Here is a 23,284-nt window from a genome sequence, read left to right as displayed (position 1 = left end):
TCCCTACGGTCCCAAAATCTTCGTCAGTCTAAGATGATTCCGATGACTCCGATTGTCCCATGGCCCCTAGAAATTCTATGCCACTGGGTTCCCTAAGCTTCGGTTTGATTAATTAGGCTCCACCGGATCCTCTCCGGTTCCGTTTTTCACTTTCTCCCTGTGTCTCGATACGAAGCCATTCTAACAACGACAAATATCGTAGGTACGGGTCGAAACATCCAACAGACGAGTGTCCAGAGGCAGTGTTCGTGATATGCATCCAGTCAATGACAGGTGTGATCCTTCAGGCCTTCATGGTCGGCATAGTTTTCGCGAAACTGTCCCGGCCAAAGAAGAGAACGCAGACGTTGCTGTTTTCAAGGAACGCTGTGATCTGTCAGAGGGATGGACAACCCTGTTTGATGTTCCGTGTCGGTGACATGAGGAAGAGTCACATCATCGAGGCTCACGTCAGAGCCCAGATGATCAAAAGGAAGGTGAGTTTCTATTTCCTTCGGGTTGAACGTGCAAAACGACGACGTTACGTAACGCCTGTTTGCCCGTCTTTTTCTTTCCAACCGAAGAATTCCGAAGAGAAACTTTGTTTTTGTCATTCAAGCGCTTAAATTCTCCTCTATAAAGTTGTCTCGATTCGATCGAAGAAACTTCGTCCAGCGCCAATTTCTACGAAATTCTACTTTATTACTTTCATCCGGGATCAATAAGTATAATGATCTGATGGCGTCAACTATACTTTCAGGTTACCAGAGAAGGAGAACTGCTGCCGTTCTTCCAAACAGAATTGAAAGTGGGCGGCGATGGCGAGGAGGACAAGATATTCTTTATTTGGCCAACGACGATCGTTCACAAGATCGACGAAAAGTCGCCTCTTTATCATATATCAGCCAGCGATATGCTCAGGGAACGATTCGAGATTATCGTCATGTTAGAAGGTAATTTGATACACAGGTCCCGTGTGCCAAGGTGAAAGTCGAAAATACGAAGCAAAAGCTTTTCGTTCGATCGCCTGAAACAAACCACTTTCGAATTAAATACGAATAAATGATCGGTGATAGATTGTCTCACGTGCGAGAATTAGTTCGAAATCTAAAACAAAGGACATGTTCGTTCGAACTTTTTCGAAAAATCGAATTTGAAAATTCGTCGAAACAATCCTTCGTTATTATTAAGTAATCATTATCACTTGATAAACTTTTACGGACTAATTTTCAATCGATCGAGATCTGACTTATGTTTCCACGTCGAATCAGTCTGTATGATGAATAATTGAACCATCAGTTGCATAACACAGTCGATGAATCAGAAAAGACAAATTTCTACAATTTCGCATTGATTTCAGCTGTCGTTGGACCAAATTCCAGAAAACCTTATGTGTTTAATGAATTAAGAAGACAAGTAAAATTTCTAAAATTCCTCGTCGATTGCAGGTGTCATCGAATCAACTGGCATGACCACTCAAGCCAGAAGCTCGTACCTGCCGTCTGAAATTTTATGGGGACACAGATTTGAACACATAATCACGTTCAAAAAGGAGACTGGGGAATACGAAGTGAACTATTCATTGTTCAACAATACGTACGAGGTTGACACGCCATTATGTTCAGCGGCTGATTTGGACAAACTTAGGACGATGCAACGATCGAAAGGAGGTACGAGCAAAGAAAAAATTCTAACAAGCATGAATTCCCAACTTCGTTAAAATTCTTCAAAGAATCGTCGTGATAATATCGGACTGCGGATTTTTATGCATTCACCGGGAAACGCGTTAATCCGGGAAGACGAGTTAACTCGTCGTTTGAATGCTAAAGATGTGCTAAGTGCTTCGTTTAGAAATTTATTTCGGTTTGAAAATCGCATTTGCTTTGTCCTTATTCGTCTTTAATTTCGTAATGTTTCTAGTTTAAGAGACCAGACTGACAGGTCGAAAATGCAAAAACTCGCATAATACGCGAGGATATGCGTGAAATATGCAAAGCGTAGTATACGTTATAATATTTAGCAGGCGGAATAAATTTACAAGTTACAAGTTACAAGTAATTCATAAAAATACGAATTTGCATAAATATCCGCAGTCATCTGATAATGATCGATGGAGAACTCTATTTTATCGACCACTGTACGCTGTCGATGAAATGTGATTGACCTCGATTAACATGAATCAAGCTTATTGAATCTGTACTGTCACAGGCGATACTGTCCGCGACATGATACGCATTCCGCGACGCAAACTATCTTTTAGCCGCCGTATACGTTGTAGCATTTACCTCGAGTCGAAAATCTGGCACTCCGCTTTCCGACCACTGCCAATATGTCCGAACCTTGGACCAAGAAAAGAACCAAACTGTAATTGCACTGTACGTGTGCTCGAGCCTATTAATTACCGATTAATTCCATAATTAAAAGCATTGTTAAATAGTAAATCGTTCGGATGGAACATATTTTTTTAAAAGGGAAATTACTAAAGGGAAATTACAAATTGTCAAAAGGCCAAAATTATCAAGAGAATTAGGATCATCGATTCTTAAAAGTTTTTCGTAGAAATTTTGTTAATTTAGGACGATGCAATTTTGGGAATTTAAATGGTTTCTTCTTTACAAAATACACACAATAGAACAGCTAAGAATTTTAGATCATTTTCTAACTGATCTTCTCACTTGTAGTTGGATAGATCGCTTCTGTTAATTTTATTTAATTTGAAATCTGTTTAATTTATTAATTTGAAATCTGTTTAATTTATTAATTTGAAACGAATGTAGTCATTTCGTATCAATACATTCCTAAGCTGCCTTGTCTTCGAATTCTTGGCTTCTACACCTAGTAACTTCAAGCTTACAGTATATAAGAATGAATTCCGTGACTGTTCCATATTGTATCATATTTAGAAAAAAATGGTAATATCAGAGAAGAAACTTTCTGGCAAAAGACCCATGAAACAGTTTCGGAAACCATGAAACAGACTTACGAAAACACCCATAAACTTACAGTTTCTGTAGTTCGGTCGCGAGAAAACGCGTCAACGGGAGTCGTAAATTCCCGTTACGATTGTAATAATCGACACCACGAATAGTTCGATTCCTTTATTTCGGTTAGGATAATAGGGGTAGCTGTTGTAGTATAACACTGTGATTCACAGGATTATAAAAATGTATATTTCCAACACTTTGTACAATCACACACATTAGTAACGCCGTTGATTGAGATACAGGTGACGAAGAAAAGGATTATTCGTAGATGAGAGAATCCGTGTATATGATGACTGTTCGTTGGTTATGAGAACCGGTAATGTTGACCCTCCTGATGGCGTAGAAGCAGTAGAAGAAGTATGAGCCGTAGAAACTGTGAGAGCTATAGGGACTCTGAAGTTCGTTCTGATGTGATTACGGAGGAAAGCTCGGTATAGGTATGCCCTTTGAACGAAGAACGCGGACTCGTAGCTTACATTTTCAGTTAGGAAAGTTAGAGCAATGATCCGCGATGCCGATTGGTTATGACCAATGTTGGGAATGAAGATGGGAGGAAGAATCCTCCTACCAATGTGGTTCATGGGCGACATTGTTCATGGGAAAACCCGGATTTTCCGTTACGTAAATCTCCGCTTTTTACGTTAGGCCACTACCCACTTTCTCCATAATTCTTAAGAGCGCGTAATAAACCCAAGGACCTTTCTAAAAACCAGCCGAAAACACTTCTAGGATTAGAAAGTCTTTTCGGGCAAGCAGAATGACTTAAACCATATGTGCGAACAATGCAGATAGGAGTTCAAGTTTCTGGTGGCTCCTTGGGCCTATTGAGGGCTCGAAGGACGCCACATAGACCGTTGGCTGTAAAATCGCGGGGGATGGAGTACAGATATCTTGTGCGATGAAACGGTTTCGGTTCTAGCTTTTTTAATATCAACTACGTTTGCATTGGCAACTTGCTATAACTTGTTATAACTTATTAGAATCTATTACTATTCTATTTATAAAAACTTTATTCTCTTTGATATCTACAAAATTCATAGAAATTTCATAGAACAATTTAGCCGTTTGACCAGAAGATACACTACGTATACACAAGTATCTGTTGAATTTTATTTGATAGCAAAACGAAAATTGATAGAATGTGTTTCGTGCATTCGTTTGACACGGCAAATCTGAACGAAGAATAGTTAAAAAAGACTAAATGGAAAGGAAAAGAAATATCGAAGGCGAAAGCCTTCGTCGTTTGCCGAGCGTTCGAGCGTCAACCGAAAAAGAACCACATAAGAACTTGCTACCTATAAACAAGACTATGTAGCCTGTGGTATGTTTGACAATCTTATCTTAACTCTCTTATTTATATAGTTTCGTTTGATATGCCTATCTTATAGATATTCAAATTATCTCATTACCGGTTTAGTAAATATATCTGTCATCTGCTGCTGCTGTTTAGTCTCTACGTATCAGCACATCAATCTCACGAACGCCGCTTAATAAAATGAAAGCGAGCATCAATATATTTTGTCCGCTTATGACATTCCGGATCGCTAGCGAACTTCGTTGATTCATCGATCTTGATTTTCCACGTGCATAGGAATTTTGTCACGATTGAAAACCAACTCTCGCGTTATTTGGCTGTACCGATACTACCTCTTCATCTTTCAAGCATCCTCATCCCCTACATTGACATTGTAGTTTAGCGGAAACCAACCGGACTTGGGTCTTCTTTCAGGTCTCTACGGTTGGCTCTGACTTCACGCAACTTTCATTAAAAACAACGTCGCGATTCACGTGAATTTTACGCTTTGCATCCCACGGTCGATAGTTCGTCGACTTCTCCCCGTAGCCAACAAATACCATTTTCTTGCTTTTCGCATTGAATTTCTTCGTTTCTACTTTCGGGACGTCTTGTCCATCCGAACACGCGCGTGTGTTTAATTTCCGGCTGGCGACCGGTGATCAATTTTTCGTACGCCACCATGCCCTGTGTACTTGTTTCCAAAGGGTTCTGTTTCGAACATACGCAGCTGTCTTGACAACTTTGGCCTGCAACGTACTTGACACAGCCTTGGTAATCAACATCGATCTAGCGCTCTCCGCCAGGGTACCTATTTCACGCTCCGCCTGTCCATTTTACTGCAGAACACATGGTGCTGATGTTTCGTGAATGATTCCCCATTTTCCAGAAAATCGTGATACTCGCCTCGCGTATATTCCGTTCCATTAGCTTTTTATAAGGCTTTTATTTTGTCACGAGCTTGTCTAAACGCAATAGTCTCGTATTCTTGAAATGTTTCAAAAGCTTCTGCTTCGTGACGTGTAAAACAGACACTCCGAAAACTAGTACTGTCGTCTTTCAATAAGACAAAATATCTTGAACCCACATTCACGAAATTCTCTCTCGTTTACTTGGAATATGCATCTTTCGTTTTTGCTCGCTCGTCTTTACTGTACAGGCTTTTAAAAAAAATCATTTGAACGCTTGGTTTTTAGACTTCGCATCGCACCAGTCTCTTCGGTTTCTTTCATCGTTTTAACATCAACGCGACTCAGCCTTTCATTCTTATCATCTTAGCAGGTTCTCGCGAAACACGTTACGTCCTATCGGTCTTTCCTTATCGAAAAACACACGTCGGAACAGCGAAGCGTAGCGTGTTTCCTGCGCGGATAGAGCGTCTTCGCTATTTCGAACTTCACGGCGATCGCTTAAACGCGAAACAAAAAATCCTCGTCCGTCAACGCTCTCACTGAAACAAATTCCTCTTCATCTGCGCAGGCAAGAGTACTTCCTTCGGGGGTTGATCTATCGGTTTATCGTTCGTTAAAGCTACAGCATCTGTCTTACCGACACTTTAGCGACTTTGAGTAATGTATCACCAGCTATCTGGGGAAAACATGCCATCTTCGGTGGCTCAGGTTCACGGAAACGTTCGTGATTATAAGTCATACGCATACTCTCATCGAAGTCCGCCAATCACACAGAATCATCAGCGTCCGTTGTTTCCGAGAAAAATGCACTAACGTCGCACACGTGTGCCGTTTAGGACGCATTATCCTTTTTTCTATTTTTGTACTCTCCGCCAAGGATTCGCCTTTTGCACTTGTCGTACCGATGGCACGTCTCGTGTCTGTAATTGCAACTACTTGTTCTCTTTTAAGTGGTTCGACCCTCCTCGAGTTCTCCACTTCTTTTTCTTATTTCCGGGTTTCACTCGGTGATTTCCAACACGCGGTGCAAGCGACGAAATGGCCTCTTCTTCAACTTCCGACAATCGTCCGCGTGAATGAATTCCGTAATTAATTTCCTTGTGCTGTTCTCTTCTTCCCTGCTAAACTCCCACGCTATAGAGAAGTTTGAGGAATTTCGAGGACAAACAATGCTCAGCAACGATTTCACATCATCGCGACGTTGGAAAGCTGCTCATTCGCGTCGTACGGTTTCTCGCGGACCGTTTCAAATTTTTCTAGCTGCGTCGCAAACGAGCTTCTCGTCATTGTTTCACGTGTTCGCTCGTGACGCCATAACTTCGCGCGTACTTTCTTGGAAATCCACCTCTCGCGTCGTACAGTTTATCAAATCTACGTGTAACGACTTAACTGATTTACTTTGAACGCTTCTGAAGAATCACTGGCGCCTCTTCCATTCTCTCCCTTTTTCTTTCTTCTTTTAAATTTACCGTTTTATTGAATTCTCGTCAACACACTCCGTCGACTCAGGCGATTCAACAACGACACGTCATATCTCCGTAGAGCGAACTTCTTGCCGTCTAATTTGGTTCAATGATTCCTCATCTGTCGTTACAGTCAAGGAAAACGTTCGTTCGATACTACCGATACAAAAGCAAATTGGAAAAAAGACAAAGTTGGCGCACTACGCCCGAGCAAATACGATAACGCGGTAGCGCGTTGGCTCCACGAGCTCTTCGCTTTTATTCGAAGGGAAAACGCTTTTTGAATAAGACAAAGATCGATGCGCGTTGTAACTGTATTTCGTAAATTCGCTCGGTGAATCTGAACAATGGCCAATGAACAACTAACTAGAAAGAATAGAAAACTTTGAACGCGAAAGCTGACCATTTGGCGAGCGTTTCAACCAAAAAAAGAAAAGAGAAAGAAAATTACAGAAAAACTCGCTATGCACAAACGGGACTATATAGCCTGTGACATACTCGAAATTCTTATCTTAAAAAAGAATTCACCACAAACTTGCGAGTATTTTTCTCAGGGAGATGGTCGTTAAATAAACTGGCTTCAGCGAGACTCGACCGAGTCTCGATGAACCAACCATTCCTGTTACGCCGTATGTAAAATGGAATTTTTTTCCTGAAATTAATTTTGAATTTCTATGCACCATTAGGTATTTCAGAACGTGCGAGCAACAGCGGATTCGCTCATTATCGCGATGCGTCGAGCAGTTCTTTGACCACCGGATCCGGTTCCAGCCTAGCGTCGTCAACAGGCGGATTGCACATGAACGTGCCGATGACGCTCACTCCGATTCCAGTTATGATCACCGGCCCTGACGGTTCTCTTAGACGCGAGAGCATGCAAAGCGCGCAAACTGACTTGAAGCAGTCCATATTTTACACGCACAACGAGGTACTAAACATGTAGCTACTATTTTTCTTTTTATTAGATCGTTGTATACGAACGTCGTCTCTTTAATCCTGCTGCGGTTCTGCACTTCAAGTATACGTTTAAGATCTTCGAGATAAAAGTGATTCTTACGTGTGAAATCCGTTTCCTTGATTCCATTTTCTAACTTTACTTGGAGAATCAAGGAAACGCAGTAATATAATATATCGTTATGTCTTTTAGTCGAAAAGGCCAGTACATTCTATCGAAGGTATTTATTTACAACAAGCTATAGGTAATAGTGGCTTTTGTAAACTTTTCGCACTTTTCTGTTTTAAAATCCTGTGTAGAATCTGGCTCTTTTTTTTTTTTTTGATAAACTGTAACACATTTTCAGACCACAGTGAAATCTGTTTCTCCGTGTAATATAATTTTCTATTATCAAATTAATTATCATTAAATTAAATTAAATCATTAAATTTTCTACGGATATGAAATATAAGAGTTCAATGTTGATACGTCCATCGTATTCGAAAGAAGCTATTGTCGGCTAATTGTTATAATTTTGGGTAAAAATAAAACTATGACCGCGTTATTTTGTATTTCCAAGTATCTCACTTTGATGATTGATCTGCGTCGTTAAAGCGCGTGTCTTAGTATCTGTGTTATACGTAACTATTTTTATTTCTAAAATGTCACTTGAACAGGGACGCTAGGATTTTAATATATTCTCAAGGTTATATTCGAGAAATCTTGCTCAATATTTTTAAGAAATAGTAGAGTTCTGAAAGAACAAGCGAGGACAAAAGCGAACCGAAGGCTGCAGCAAGAATAAATAAAACTTCAACTGTACGTAGTTTCTTCAAAATATTGCTACGAGGGTTAGATTTCATCTAAATCCAAGGAAGACACAAGTAGCTTAATTTCTCAACATTACATACATACAGTCTATGGTACTTGAAAATGATTTAACAATAAAATTATTAGCAAAATTTTATTGTATGAATATACTGCATACCTATAATAAATAGAGCGCGGATTTTCATACAAATTCACGCTCCTTGGAATATAATTAAGAAAGCTGAACATTTGTAGAAAATTACTTTATCTATCAAGTATCATAGAAATCACTGTACTTTGAACATTTTATATATTTCCTCGTATCAATTTCACGCTTTCACGTTTTCTATAAATACATAAAAATCTGCAGTCTCATAATAATTACGATATACTAATAGAAATGCAAATATTTTCATTCTGTGTCTAGTTCCTGGACGGTGATCCGCACGTTTTAAATCATTATTCCCACGAGGAACTAAGAAACCAAGAGGATTATGATCGTGTATTGGAAGACATAAACGCGACCTTAAGGAAAAATCGGGCACCGAGTAAGGAAGACAGAAGAATACACAGAGAACCGTCCAAGTGTACCTTAGACTCTAGGAAGAGCGAGTCGAGAGACACGATAAAGAGATCCAGTTCTAGGACAACGATGGATCAAATTCCAGTTACCAGCTCCCTATCGAAGTCACCATCGCGACAGCATTTAGATCCCAGGTATCCAAATCTGTCTCTTCTTTCGATGTTTCTCCAGAGACAACAGCGTTACGAGTTACAACTTTTGCGTCAACGTTTCATAAGCTACGACGACACTGACGCAAAATGTGACAGCGGATTTTTATGCAAATTCATATTTTACAAAATATAATTAGTAGGATAGAATCAAAACATAGTCTTCGTCTTAGATGGAAAATTGTCTCGCCTACCAGGTATACATAGAAATCTCTACGCTTTAGATATTTCTATATATTTTCTCATAAAACGTTGCATCCTGTGCGATTTTTCTATTTTAAAATTTCAAGATTTTTCGCTTTGAAATGAAAATCCGCGATCTGCTCGCAACGCGATCGTCTCGAGAGAAACCAAAAGCGTGGCACAACGATAAATCATCGGGAATTCTTAGAAATCTTAGAATCTGGCCTTCCATTTCCCTCTATTCGAATGTTCAATGAAAATCCAAAGACCGCGTTTAACTATAGAAACGATGCTAATCTGTGTTCCATCCATTCAGACATACCAAGTTCGCGGAATCCTCGGAAGCGTATCGCGAACCTTCGCCTCATCCTCTCACCTCCTCGAGGTCCAGCCTGGGAGAGAATCACAAGGGCCCGCAGAAAAAAACCAGCTTCATCTTAGGCGACGTCGAACACCACGTAATAGATATGGAGCCTATGAAGGAGTTTCCCGCTCGTAACGCGTTGGAGGGCGATTCATCCAAAACGAATCATCTTCCTAGGCACGCTGTTTTCTATCAGGAACAAGTGTAGGTGAGCAAACGTGGACCATCGTTAACCACTTAACGCACGTATTTGGCGTGATATGTGTATTTGTGGAGAAATTGGGTTTTACTGAATTAATTGTTTTTGGCATTGAACTTTGTGGACTGAAAAACTACAGTACCTTATAAATAAAGATATCCATACTGGTTCTAGTTTGAGCGATTGTTATATGCATTCAAGCTATAGTACCTTATATATTTAATTTATACGATAATTTATATGAATTATTAAAGGTGTCCATATATGTCATAAAGAAACATGTTATGTATATAATTGCATTTTCACTTGTTTTCCACTATATTGTAATAAATTTCTATTAATAAATAAAGGAATGATCTGTGCGTTAAGGGGTTAAGGAGTCAAGTAGAAGACTTATGAGAAGACTTATTTTATTCTAGAAGATTTTTTTTCTAGAAGAACTGCAAGAAGTTTAATATTAGTTTCCTCGTATATATTGACAGAGAATTTTCTTCAAACGAATATAGCTGAATTGTACAGACCCTCGTACGTTTCGCTTATTTGAATCGAAAAAACCAAAAACTTTCAAGTATTATAAATGTAATTAGGATATGAACTAGACTGCGAAAGAAATATTTAAAAAAGAAGAATTAAAAAAAACAGTGACATTCTGAAATTACAGAGTCAGATTTTGTCGACCTCTTTCGTGTCTCGCGAGACGAAAGATACGAAATAATCGTTCGACGATGGTTGCTGGAACTGGAAATATCGTTTCGAATTGTTGCACGCCGTCTTTCTTGAATCTGTACGACAGAATTAATTTTACGAATTCGAAAAAATGCTTTTGCAGGTGTAATTTCAAGAAGCCACATCTTCGTAAAACAAGCGAAATGAGATGGTTTTCTTGAAAATTCGAAATTAGAGTACCCCCTTGAACGACCTGAAACGAGATTGCATTAAATCATCAACGACTCCCCTCGTTCGTTAACCATTCCATGCACACACGTAGCATTTACGTCAGCAGGCCCAGGGGGAAGCAAAAAGAGCAGAAAATCTCGGACATCTTCTAATTGACTGGATTTCCGTTCCGCTATCGATGAACCACGGGACCAAAACGAGCTAGAAGCTTTAGGTTTCTAGAGGCTAAATTGCCTCGGAGGAGGATCAATTACTCGCCGGGCGATTTGCAACGATCGTGCCCTCTTAAAACAACTTGCCTTCGCCGTACAACTGGGCCTCTAAATTGTTCTAACTGGGACACAAAGACGTCATGCCGCGTAGTTTTCATACATACGCGCCGTTTAAGTTCGACTAACTGGCCAGCATCCTGCACGATTCCAACGATCGAAGTAGTACGAACTCCGCCTTTCGCTTTCTCTTTTTCGCTTCTTTACGCTTATCGTTTCTCTTGTTCCATCGCCTTCGCTCTCCATTTCAACCGGTCATCCTCATCGACGCGAATTAAGCTATCGATGGATCGGATCACGAGGACACGAACGACTCGTGGACAAGCGACGACAGACCTGAGTTGATTGGCTCATTTTCATCGAACAGTAAAAACGTTAATACGCAGGAGATTGGGAAATCCGGGCGACGAGTTAACTCGTCTTCCTCGATTCGGTTAGAAGACTTCTTATTCTTCTTTTGCTTCCTCGGTATCGCCTGCCGATATCTGCTGTTTAAAAGAACATTCGGACGTTTACATTACGATATCACGCAGAAGAGAAGAGATTGCGAGGCTGCTCCTGAACTTGTTTTGGAATGCGAAGCATCCGATTCATTCGGACGCACGGTGCTGTTCTCTCGATGAGAATCGCGGGATTAAATTGAATGAAAGGGACAATTTCTTTTACCTTATCGCCATTAAGATCGTTCTACCGTGTCACTTAACTGACGATTTCCGGGCTCGTTTAACCTTATCTCTCTGGTACACGTTCGCATCAACGAGTCGCGCACTGATCGTAATTCGCCAGAAACTTTGCTCCCCGTAACAACATATACGGTATAGTAATAAGGTTATAATAAGAATCGAATTACCAAATTGTTCAACTTTGGGCAATGATCGTAGTAGCCAGAAGTGTATGAAATAATACGAAAAGTGATGTACACGTGAAATTTACAATCGTTTGAAAAGATGATTCCAATTTTGCTTTCATTGAGTTTGGAAATTTAAAAGACAGGAAAAGTGAGTCGTCGTGTTTCGCATTTGTGATATTTAATTGCGTGATATGATGGATACTTTGTTAAAAGGAAAGATGCAATTTAGAAGATCATTGTGAAAATTAGAGATCATTCTTTTTCTCTGGAGAAAAGGAACGAATTTGTACGAGCCCTTTGATCATTCGGAAGGATATCGTACGAAGTAAGTCAGTGGAATTTAACCGCGATGATTACTGAATGATTTTTTAAAGGCCAGACACTGTCTGACCTTTTTACGGTGACTGCTGTTCCTATTGCTCGCTGTGAAATTTAATCAACATTTACTGATCGTATCTCTGAATCAGCTGACATTCGTTATCTGTCTCGCATAAAACGAATCTGTAGAAAAACTGTAGAAAAATTAATTTCAAACTTTCGCGTCCTGTACACGCCTAACACATCTATCGAAATAATAAAATACGAAACCCTGTGGTACAAGCGTCGAACAAAAATTCAACCAAAACAAATTACAACTATAGCTCAAGTTTCACTTGTTCGACAAGGATCATCAAACCTAAATTACGTATGTAAACTATTTCGGTATTTCGAATCTGACACAGCTTTTACTTAACAATTGCTCAAATTCTGCGTCTCCAAATTTGTATGGTTTCCCTGGGCAACGTTAATTAAAAAGCACCCAAATTACCATTTCAAAATCCCTCGTTTCCTTGGCTTCAGCACCATTTTTCTTTAATTGAAAATCGATAAGAGTAGGATATGTAATAAGTCTTCTCAAGAATTAAGTTACAATGAAACGACTGTTTTATTTGTTAATTCTATTACTGCAATTTAATGCAATTATTAAATTACAATTTAAACAATAAATTGTAACTGTTTCTTGCGCACTCGAAACTCGTCGAAAACAGCTAATTGGTTAAAATTCAATGCGATGACGCCGAATTAATCGAGGCACGTCTAATAAAATACAAAGCATTAGCAACAGCCAGATTGTCGCGTGCAAGAAGCTGTTCAGCTACATTTCCACGACGCTTGGAACGAAGGTAATTCGTAGCGAGGTGTACGAGGAGGCATTTCCACGTTATGATGCAACACGCGATGGCCTGAAGGGCAGTTGGATGAGCAGAGGATTAAGTGGATCCAGAGAGCCACGTAGGTTAGACGACACGACACGACAGGATGAGTTTAGTGGCGGGAAGTGCCCTCGTTATCACGCCAGTCAATTGTTTAATCTCGGCCTAACCTCCTCCCTCCTCGCCCCTGCTTCTTATGCCAAGTTTCCACACATACGAACCATGACACCACGCGAAACACGCTAAACCAGCTATCAAGTTCCTCGAGCACGTAGCTTCGTGCAAGTACATCGCCATGTGTCCTTGTTCTCCAGACACATTTCACCTGCCTCGCAAGCTCGCGATGCTTCCAAGCTATGTACTCTTCTGTGTCTCGAGGCAACTGAGATCGAAAGTGGACGAGTCACGTTGCTCGAATAAAACGACTACTTATCTTCGTATATCTTATGCTGAAAATACGTTGCTTTTCACACGGTCGCTCTTCGCACATTCTTCTACCGTGAAATGTTCATTTTTGTTTCGTTCAAGCAGAGTAGGAAACTCGGGAAACGACAGTTTCGAAACACCCTTGCACACAAATCTAGAAATCGAAAATCACGAACGAGTCACGCTGTTTAAATGTTTTCCTTCGAATAAATTTCCTGATATTCTACTCTCTAGTTTCGATAGGTTTTCCTATGAAATTTTAATTTCCTATAGGTAGTAGGATATGAAATTCCGGAAATGGAAAACTTTCCAATCGTATGCTTTCTTTGTGTCTTGAATAAGTGAGAGATCGAAAGTGGATGAGTCACGTCGCCCACGCAAAATAATAATTCGCCTTTGTATCCTGCGCTTTGAATATATTTTATATCGCAAATCTGTCTCATAGTCACCCTACCCTGAAATTTCAATTTGGTCCGATTTCTTTTAACCAGTTAGCTATCGCGATCTGCTTGAAAAGTGTGTACCTAAAATGTATCGCATTGTTCGCACTATATACAATACTTCCGTAATAATTATTTACATCTTTCTATTTGTTCGTGTTATTTCGTCCTAGCGTGCAAATATCCAAAACAGCTTAAAATTTGCAAATCAAAATTGCATTTGACGAGCATACTCGTCAAAGACAGCTAACTGGTTGAAATAATTATTCACATATTGAAACACTGTCCAGGTAGAACAGAGGTCTGTAATTTCACACGAATGCAAAGATGTTTCCAACAATTTGCAACTCACGTAAAAAAAGGAAACGCACGAGTTTGATCTTGATTATGCGTGACAATAACTAAGACAAGTTTGATACCTTCATAACATTTCATAACTTTCTAAACATTCAATATACGTGCATGATCGCAGCAAAATTTTATTCTTTAACAAGCCAACATTTTAACAACATTTCAACATTTTATCCTTTTGATATTCTTCTTTAACAAGGATGATAATCGACCATAGCGATATTCCACTTTACGTATTTGATCGACGGATATCCCGCTCAGCTTAAATTTCACAGAAACGATACCAGTCGAATAATTAACCACTCGAAGATAACTTAACTTAAACCTGGTAATTAGTTGCTTGAAGATAATACGACTTTAAAGCATATGACACATGGAAGATCGTGATCGGTGTTAATTGAAGGAAGAGCTAGCTCGATTGCAATTGGAGGTGTGAATAGAAACATGCAAATCGGTGTTCGCAACCTAGTGCGAACGCATAATCGGTATATCAGACCGAGGACAGTCCCAGAGAAGGATGTCGCAATTCGCGTTGCAAGGTAATACGCTTCGTCGTTTCTCTATTCTCGTGCTTCGTGCTGTCATTCTAGACGCTGCTCATTGTCGCCCAGACAATGCCTGTTTTGAATAAGAAACTGAGAGATTCGCGATAACGCGATTGCAAAACGTGACAATAGCAATTACACCTGGTAAACCTCGGTTATTGTGGTCATTGACGCCACGGCTACTTTCTAGATCATGGAACAAGTTTAATTGGAAGATCTTATTAGGAATTTTTAGCGCTGTAAAATTACGTGTAGATTTGTTCGTGTCTGTGAGCCCCCTTGCGCGATAATTTTCTGTTAATTAATATTTATTATTGCATTTATTTATTTGCGATGTTAGGAAATAGACAAGCAACAAGTTGCAGATCGTAAACTCCTCTTTCGTAATTTGCAAAATTTCATTTGTTTTACGATATTAACATTGTATCGTCGTTAAAATTATCGAAGAAAGTCTATCGATAGTAATCATTTCTAACTCGTGATAAAATGTTATCAATAATATTGAATTCAATCGTGCGGGAGGTATCTGCTTGCAGATTTTATTTCAGAAGAACAGAGGAGTACGCGATTGGCTGAACGGAAAGGTAATTGACGGATTCACGGTATTTATCGTAAAGAAAATTCTTCGATCTAACCGAAGAGTACATTTTTCGAATTTAACTTTAAACAACGAAAGAACCAAATAAGGGTTAGTTAAAATAAAATTTACAGTTCGAATCACAGGATTCGTAGTTCAAAAAGTGAAGAATGCATCGCGAATTCCATGGTAAATTTTCGCGAACGAAAGGTCAAAGAACCAAAGCGGAGGAGTATCACGAGACGTTTTAGTATCACGACGCAACAATAAAAGACGAGAATGAGTGTCACAAGGTGAGAAATGGTAACCTCGACGAGCCACGACGAAGACACGGCTACTTTCTCGCGATAAAATCATTGTCAATGTTCGAGGGCGAGAAAAAGAATGATTATTTGAAAAAGAGTTTTATTACGCGCTCGTTTGCCTCATTTTCACGGCAATTGTGACTAAGATAGCCGTACTCGAAGGTCGTCACACTTTTAAAACCAACTCAGCTCGTGCATTTCGATAGCAACGCGCGTACTGCACGCTTTTTCTCGTGAAATTTACGAGAAATAAAAACATACATACGTACGAATGAATGACGTTACAGTTATAATTAATTACCGGCTCTCACGTGGATTTCATTCAATAGTGAATCAGCTGTCCAGGAAATTCGTTAAGCTGTGAATCATGCACGGAGGCGAGTATGCAAATGATTCAAATTTCTCAAATTTCTGGAAATTACTTCAAACGTATTCTGCGTATATCCCGACTTGATTTATTCCTTGCTCTCTTAATTAATGCAATTCCGACTCTTTGATTTTCAATTTTACGAATTATTTCAAACATCTTCGATACGATTTATTTGACAAATGTTGACAATTCTGAATATTCTTAAATACGGACGACGATATTCCTCGTTCATTTACTATGCAATATCATACCCTTGCGTCTCTGTGTATTCAATTAAAAATTTCAACAAGTATACGTTCGAATTAAAGCAAAGAACCTGAAACGATCGATTGCGCAAAAATACAAATAGTTGCAAGTATACAAATCTTCCATGAAAAGTTAGAAAGGGTCTATAAACAACGTTGCGAATCCGTGAAACTTGGATGAAGAAATTACGCAAACTGGTAACTTCCATCTGTATAATTCCAACGATAATTCTAACGTTGATGAAAGTTTCAAATATCGATGACTTTGTTTACATCGAATCGAGTATCTGTTATGGTAGAATATGAAAATTGATGGCCCATAGAAGGAAGATTTGGCCAGATGATGATCGTCGTTTGTCAAAGTACTGATGCCACTCATCGAAACGTCACGGTCGTGCCCTCCGGCCTCGTTGACGTAATTGGTTATTATCACGGCGAAGTGTGTCCCCCATTAGTGGATACCAGTGTACACACTGGCCCATGTTAGTGCACATTAGCGTGTACGGTGTGCACACAAGCCGATGCACCGTGAACGCACGTGCTCTGCTCGCGAAACGATCTCGCGATCAACGAAAAATTATCTAACGAGCAGCGTTATGCGAATGAAATAATAGATTGGAAGCATTGTTGAAAACCAGCCTACACGATCGAATTTTAGTGGGCCAATCATCATTGCAAATTGTTGATTCACTGAACGATATTGTCTCGTTGCTTTATTTAACCCATTGAGAATCAACGTTCCATTGACACATCTCGTCCGAAATCTTTTCTTCGATAGATCTGCCTCGTTGAATTATGTTTTCGTACGTCGCCGCTAAAAATATGGTAATTTTAAAGATGTCTATTTTTTTTTCTTTCTACCTGCTTAATAGATTCTACGATTTCCTGAACTTGAGAGAAGGTTAATTTCGGGCAAGTATTTATTTAGAAGTTTCCGACGGACCATCGGCTTCGTCCTTAATTGCTTGAATTCGGACAGGTTGGTTGATTTAAACGAGACCTAAGAAAACAATTTCAAGCGAAAGAGAAGACGTCTAACAGTTGTGACGACTTTCTATACCTTGAGCAACAGAGTAATTGAGAACTACTCGATTAGTATAGCCGAAAAACTCAATGCCAAAATCAACATTCATGGTTCGCGTGTTTAAATCTCATCAAATATGCGTAGCATCTCCGACATACTGCTTCTATGAATTCTCATAAATTCTTCAAGGCTTATGAATCAAGTCTGACTAACGAATCGATAACTCTGCTCCAGCGATTGGTGACGTTGATCGAGCGCAGACTTTGTGGAATTTAGACTGACTTGATGCTATTTTTGTTGGAAACTTCTGATAGAATTTCAGTGGGACAACAACAATTGCAAATTGACGATTCGATATTGTGAGAATTCTTTCGAGTAATCGTTGTTGCTTTATTTCGGAAATTACCGTACTTTGATAATAAACTAACGAATAAGCATAAACTGATTTATACGCGAGTCATAAAGGCGGTAGGTTTCTGAGAAAAGACACGAAATAAGAAATTTGAATAATTTTTCATTAATAGATAAGAGAAAGATTTAGGTCGATGGACGAGGGAAATTAGTGACGCAAATGTTATTCCTACTAATATTTAATAAACTAATATTTCAGCCCTTTTGCACGATTCAACTATAATATTGTTAGCGAATGAGAAGCTTTGGAAGTCGTTGAAACTTACCAGTACCGATAAATTCCTCTACATGGCAATAACGCGATTATTTTGCTAGTAAGAGAAAGAAAATTTTCCAAACGGATTTACAAATTACAAGCTACATAATTATGTTATTCCACGTAGAGTTATACAATTATACAGTAGAATTCTGTAACCTAGAACATGTTATTTACCACACACACACGATTCACTAACATTACAGTAAATTACCGCGCAATTACCGTAAATTAACGTGGAAATTAAACAAAAATTACTTCATTTGCCAAACGATAGACGATAAACCTTCCAATATTCGCAATACGAAATGACCCTAATTTATGAAAGAAAAAACCGCGACAAGCAGAAAGGAAGATAAAGGCTCGCTACACAAGAAGACGAGACAACGCCATAGGTCGTCGGGCAAGACGACGTTGCGAATGTGTACGTGACTCAATGCTGATCGACGATCCTCGATCTCGTTGAGAAGTAGGAGGAAAAGGCTAGGTAAGAGAGAAAATGGAAGGGATAAAGGCGGACGAGGAAGGTGCGTTGACGTCACTGAGCAAGCTCGCTGCTCGGTACGCTCGTTGGCAACGCGATCGCAGTTTCACCAGGTTTCAACGTCGACCTCGCCGCACTCCGGTCTTTTCGATCGTCGAGCAGAAAAATCTCGACGATCTGTGTGCGAAAAATCGCCGCGAAACCGTTCGAATATCGCGAAACGGCGCGTCGTTGCAGTGGCGGGAAATTCGTAATTCAAAAAGTGACGCAGTCGATCGAACGACATCTGTGAAGCGGCGAAGATCACGTGGCCAACCGTGTCGATGACTCGAACTTGAATTTCAACGCTGTGAGTGGAAATTTCGCGCGTGTTTTCTCCCTTTTCGTTTTAAATTTCGTGAAACAATCGATAAAGCCCGGCGACAAATCCGCAATTAGAGCAAGCGGGATAAGACAAGAATCGGATGGATTTTTGTGGCTGCTGTTGGCATCACTGGTTCGTTTGAAAGGTAAACGTCGATGACGTGAGGGAATGCGTTAATTGATCGGCACGACGATCGTTTCGTTCACGTGATCTACGGCGGAAAGACAACGAAACGGCCGGTCAGATGATCGATGATTAATGGCTGGCAGTACGCGAATTTTCCGACATCCGATCGCGTGTCAACCTCCTTACTACTCGACACGAAATCAAACCTGCTGTCGTGCACGATGCCGGTGGTCACGAAAGCTTTGATCGTCTGAAACACGATGAGTTTTTTTCCAAGAAATCTTTTCCATTGTGCAATTTCTACGTAGTTTCGTAATTATTTCGAATCTTGATCTTGTTGCTCAAGTCAGCCGTTTTCCGTTCATCTTAACAATGATGTTTATCCTTCGAAGGCGAATAGACAGAGCGCGTTGTATTAGCTTCGAAGCCGCTACTACTCGACAGCTGTTCCTACGAGTTTGCCGATTTTGAATGTTTCACAAGTCTGATTCGTTTGTATAAAGAAATTTGCGACACCACGTTACTGTGACGGGAGATAACAGAGATTTCCTCAAGGTTGCTTAATTTTGGTACACGTTGACGCAAAATGTAGAACAGTATCCTTTCTATTTTATTCGATATATCATCGATAAACATCACCGGCTTCTTTATTCTCCGTAGTTCGAATGACAATGAACGTAACTGTATATAACACAGGTGAATGAGTGGGCTCTTGAATAGGATACATGTTGCTCCGTTGACATTTGTATTCAACTTCAATGGGAATCAACGTGTAACAAAAGTGTCAATAAAATCGGTCGATAAAAAAGTCGTTTGGACTTCTCCTATGAGGAAAAAGTACGACGGCCAAGGCGCTTTTATCGTTTTCTCTTTTGAAACGCGCGAATTAAGAATCAGCTGAGTGACTAAATAATTTGAATTTTAAAATCTTTAGATTCGTTTTATTTCATTCGAATACTCCTTAAATACTCCAGAATCGAAAAACTTCAATTCCAAACTTGACAATCCATTTAATTAACAATTTGCTGTACTAACGGTTTTCAAATTCTCCAACAGAAAATTCCACGCTTTTTATTAATTGCTTTTACGATACACGTGGAATCGGATATATCATATATGGTATACATGGTATATGATATTTATGATATAGATATATTTAACATACACGTATAGTGCAATCATATATGCTAACACATACGGTATATTCATAAGAATATTTCTCAAGATGTCAATTTCTTCTTCTTCGCTTCTTCGTCAGTTATATGGAAACCAAGCTGGATCTTTTACTTTTTACTTCAGCTCAAAATGTATTTCTTGTTCCTTTGAATTCAAAAATGCAATTTCAAGACTACCAATTTGTTCCAAACAAGAAACTACTAATACGAGCAGATTTAATCAAGTTGAAAGTGTAAGCTGTATGCAAAGTTATAAATACAAATTTTCGGTATCGCGTGAAACGTTGGTATAAACTTAACGTTTACAATTTTACTTCTACCTTACGATATTTCTGTTTTACGATAGCGCTAGAAGCTATTTTTAGTTTGTAACGTAACAAGGGATTTTGTACGTGCAAGTAAAAAAATGAAATCCATACGCGAAGAGAGAAAATTCAGAGTCTGAGAATAGAACGCAGAAAATGCTCGACGAAGGGAAAGAATTTATAGAAAATTCATAGAAAATTCAGACATCTCGTGCGGTAGATGCTAATAAAACGTTAACAATATAATTCATTATTCTCGTCGACTAAAGAAATAATTTGCCATTATTTCGCGCTATCTACCGCTTACACGCATCGTTCACCGTTAAATCTCGTAAATTCTGCTGGAAGCACACGTTTGCCACGACGGAAATTTGAACGTCTGCTAAACAGCAAATTTCTGCAATGACAAGTCCAGCGTGTAACACGATTACCCAATTATTCGGTAAGACGGATACGGATCATCTGTTGGCGCAGATCTGCCGATCGTGCGAATTCAACCGCAAGAATCGCATCGTAACGACCGACCAAACCTAATCATCGCGGTTCGAATGCTTACGTGCGCAAGTTTCTGCACTCTCCCTACCGGAAACGTCCCTCTTCTGCTCCCGTGGCGACGATCACGCACGCGATTAAACCCCACCGCAATTATTTAACCCTCGCCACCAACAGATTCGTGATATTTGTCGATAAATACCCTTTATTCTTTTTTTCTTTTCTTTTTATTTTGCTTTTCGTCGTCAAACTGGAAGCATCGACGCGATCATTAAAAACAGGTAAAACGGCAGATTCTTCGATGGGATGGTTCGGTTGTTCGTTAACAATCGACTCGAGACTGGTTTGGATGACTTTTAAGTTGCACGTTTCACGAACGAGCCTTTTCACGAAGGATACTGTTAACGTTGCAGAAGGTGGAAGCAGTTGATCGTTATCAGAGATTCAAATTCAATTATGGCAATTCAATAATCGAAGGTTAATGTACATCTGTCGGAACTTGAGTCGAGTGGCCGGAGGATTTTCAATGACAGTTTTACCATTTTTTAAAAGGTCAATTCGATCGCTTGGTAGAAGCAATCTCTTTTCAAAGTTTATCTTGGAATTTCTGATTATCAGATTGTTAGCAAGTATAATGAAACTGTCAAAGATAGAAAAATTAGAATTTGTCAATTTTATCATCCCGTATACAGTTCGTGTTCATCCGCTCGAAAAGTATGTGTGTTATTTCTATAAATTTGTTACGGCCACAAGAAGCCGCAAAGGGCAACTTTAAAATATTACATTTATAACACTGTCGCTCCTCTTTATTTTAGAATAGACGCCACTCCGGAACAGGCCAATTAATCATTCGATCTTTTCTTTCGAAAAGCTACAAGTGTCATCGAAAAAGCCTCGTTAACGAGATATCCTGTTATGTATTTCGGGGAGGAATTTTAACAAGATTGCCTCTTAGAATCCCTCCCGTCGACCCATCTTTTTCGACTTCTATTAAATCAACTATTCCATCGACGTTTCATGGAAAAAATTATGGAAAGAAAATTGCGAAACTCGCACGTACGATCGTCGTACTGTATTATATTCAACGAATCTTTTCAATCTTTTCAATCGGTCAATTTCGGTTTCTTACTCGAACCAGAAACGATATTCCTCTGAAACTTAACGTTAAAATATTTGGCAGAGATTCGTGACTCTTGCAATCTTGTTAAATTTAACGCAAAATATACCTCCATTGTCAGAAACAGTAAGGAATTTTCAAACAACCAGATATTATCGAGAAAAGAAATTTGTGACTTTCTGTATTGTTATCGTATCGCGTATCGTATATTCCGTGAAAAATAGGATTTTTTGAAGTGACACGGTTGGAAGGTGAGGCGAAAAATGTGAACGCAGCGAGTTTTTGCGTTTCGCATCCGGCGAAATTCAATTCGCGAATAATCAACGCGTTTCGTACACGTGCCACGCGTGTTCACGCGTATGTGCCACCGTGTCAGCATTATCCCCGCCATAAGAGGAAAACGCCATGGCATCCGTTGGCACAATCTCGTGCAACGGCCGGGAATCTGAAACAGTTGCGAGTGCGACGCGCTTACGTGCGCTGCTCCAGCTGCAAAACGCGGGGAAACGTTCGCTCTTTGAATGAGAACAGTCTTAATCTTAGTGAGAATCTTTATATATACATACTTTTTATCTCTTCCTATTTTTATTATCCCAAAAGAGAATTCGCGATATTAATCGTCACTCTCGACGAGAGTCGACTATGTTAGTTTTATCTGGAAATTCGCTTATGTTCACTTTGAACTCTTTTCATTTTCTGTTATTACTTTAGAAGATTACTTTTGAGTCGAAGAATTAAAAATCGAGATCGATCATCGATTTGGTAAAGTTTCACGTACACTCTACTGACTCTTGTTCCTTGCAAAAATGTGTTTCTATCGTCGATGAATATATCGTAAATATAACGTATCCCGAAGGAATGAAGTATTACAGAGTATTTGAAAACTCGGAGGGAAGATTCTCGAAAGTATATACAAAGTACGGTGGTTTCTTGCCCCTTTTTCATTAAATAAATTCCACGATATCTGTATCAAAGTTTCGAGTAAACTTCGTATTTTCTAAAAGTATTTTTTAAAAGGCAACGAGGAATTCGACTATCGAACGCATCGATTCAGAGAAACCATCGAACGAATGGAAGAAAACGACGAGCGAGTGGTAAACAAGGAAACTACGTCCGTAATTAATCACGTCTCCGTTCGCGTAAACTGGTTTCGTGTTTTTAAAAAAGCACAATCTAACGACCCGTCTTTTCTTTTTCTTCGTCTCGGTA

The 23,284-nt window shown here is 39.4% G+C and overlaps 1 protein-coding gene across 5 annotated transcripts in view; it reads left to right on the top strand.

Annotated features, from left to right (window-relative positions):
* LOC126923743 (ATP-sensitive inward rectifier potassium channel 12-like) overlaps positions 1-23,284 on the top strand; it is a 48,720-nt gene that overhangs the window by 22,480 nt on the left and 2,956 nt on the right. For all 5 annotated transcript variants that reach the window (XM_050737472.1, XM_050737473.1, XM_050737474.1 and 2 more), the window contains 6 exons: positions 203-476; positions 740-932; positions 1,428-1,649; positions 7,318-7,559; positions 8,803-9,092; positions 9,607-9,862. In XM_050737472.1, coding sequence (XP_050593429.1) covers positions 203-476; positions 740-932; positions 1,428-1,649; positions 7,318-7,559; positions 8,803-9,092; positions 9,607-9,862 — 1,477 coding nt within the window. The remainder of the gene's footprint in view (positions 1-202; positions 477-739; positions 933-1,427; positions 1,650-7,317; positions 7,560-8,802; positions 9,093-9,606; positions 9,863-23,284) is intronic.

This window comes from Bombus affinis, chromosome 13, assembly GCF_024516045.1.
Source record: "Bombus affinis isolate iyBomAffi1 chromosome 13, iyBomAffi1.2, whole genome shotgun sequence".
Lineage (NCBI taxonomy): Eukaryota > Metazoa > Arthropoda > Insecta > Hymenoptera > Apidae > Bombus > Bombus affinis.
The sequence above is the reverse complement of the archived record's forward strand: the minus strand, read 5'-3'. Positions and strand labels throughout refer to the sequence as shown.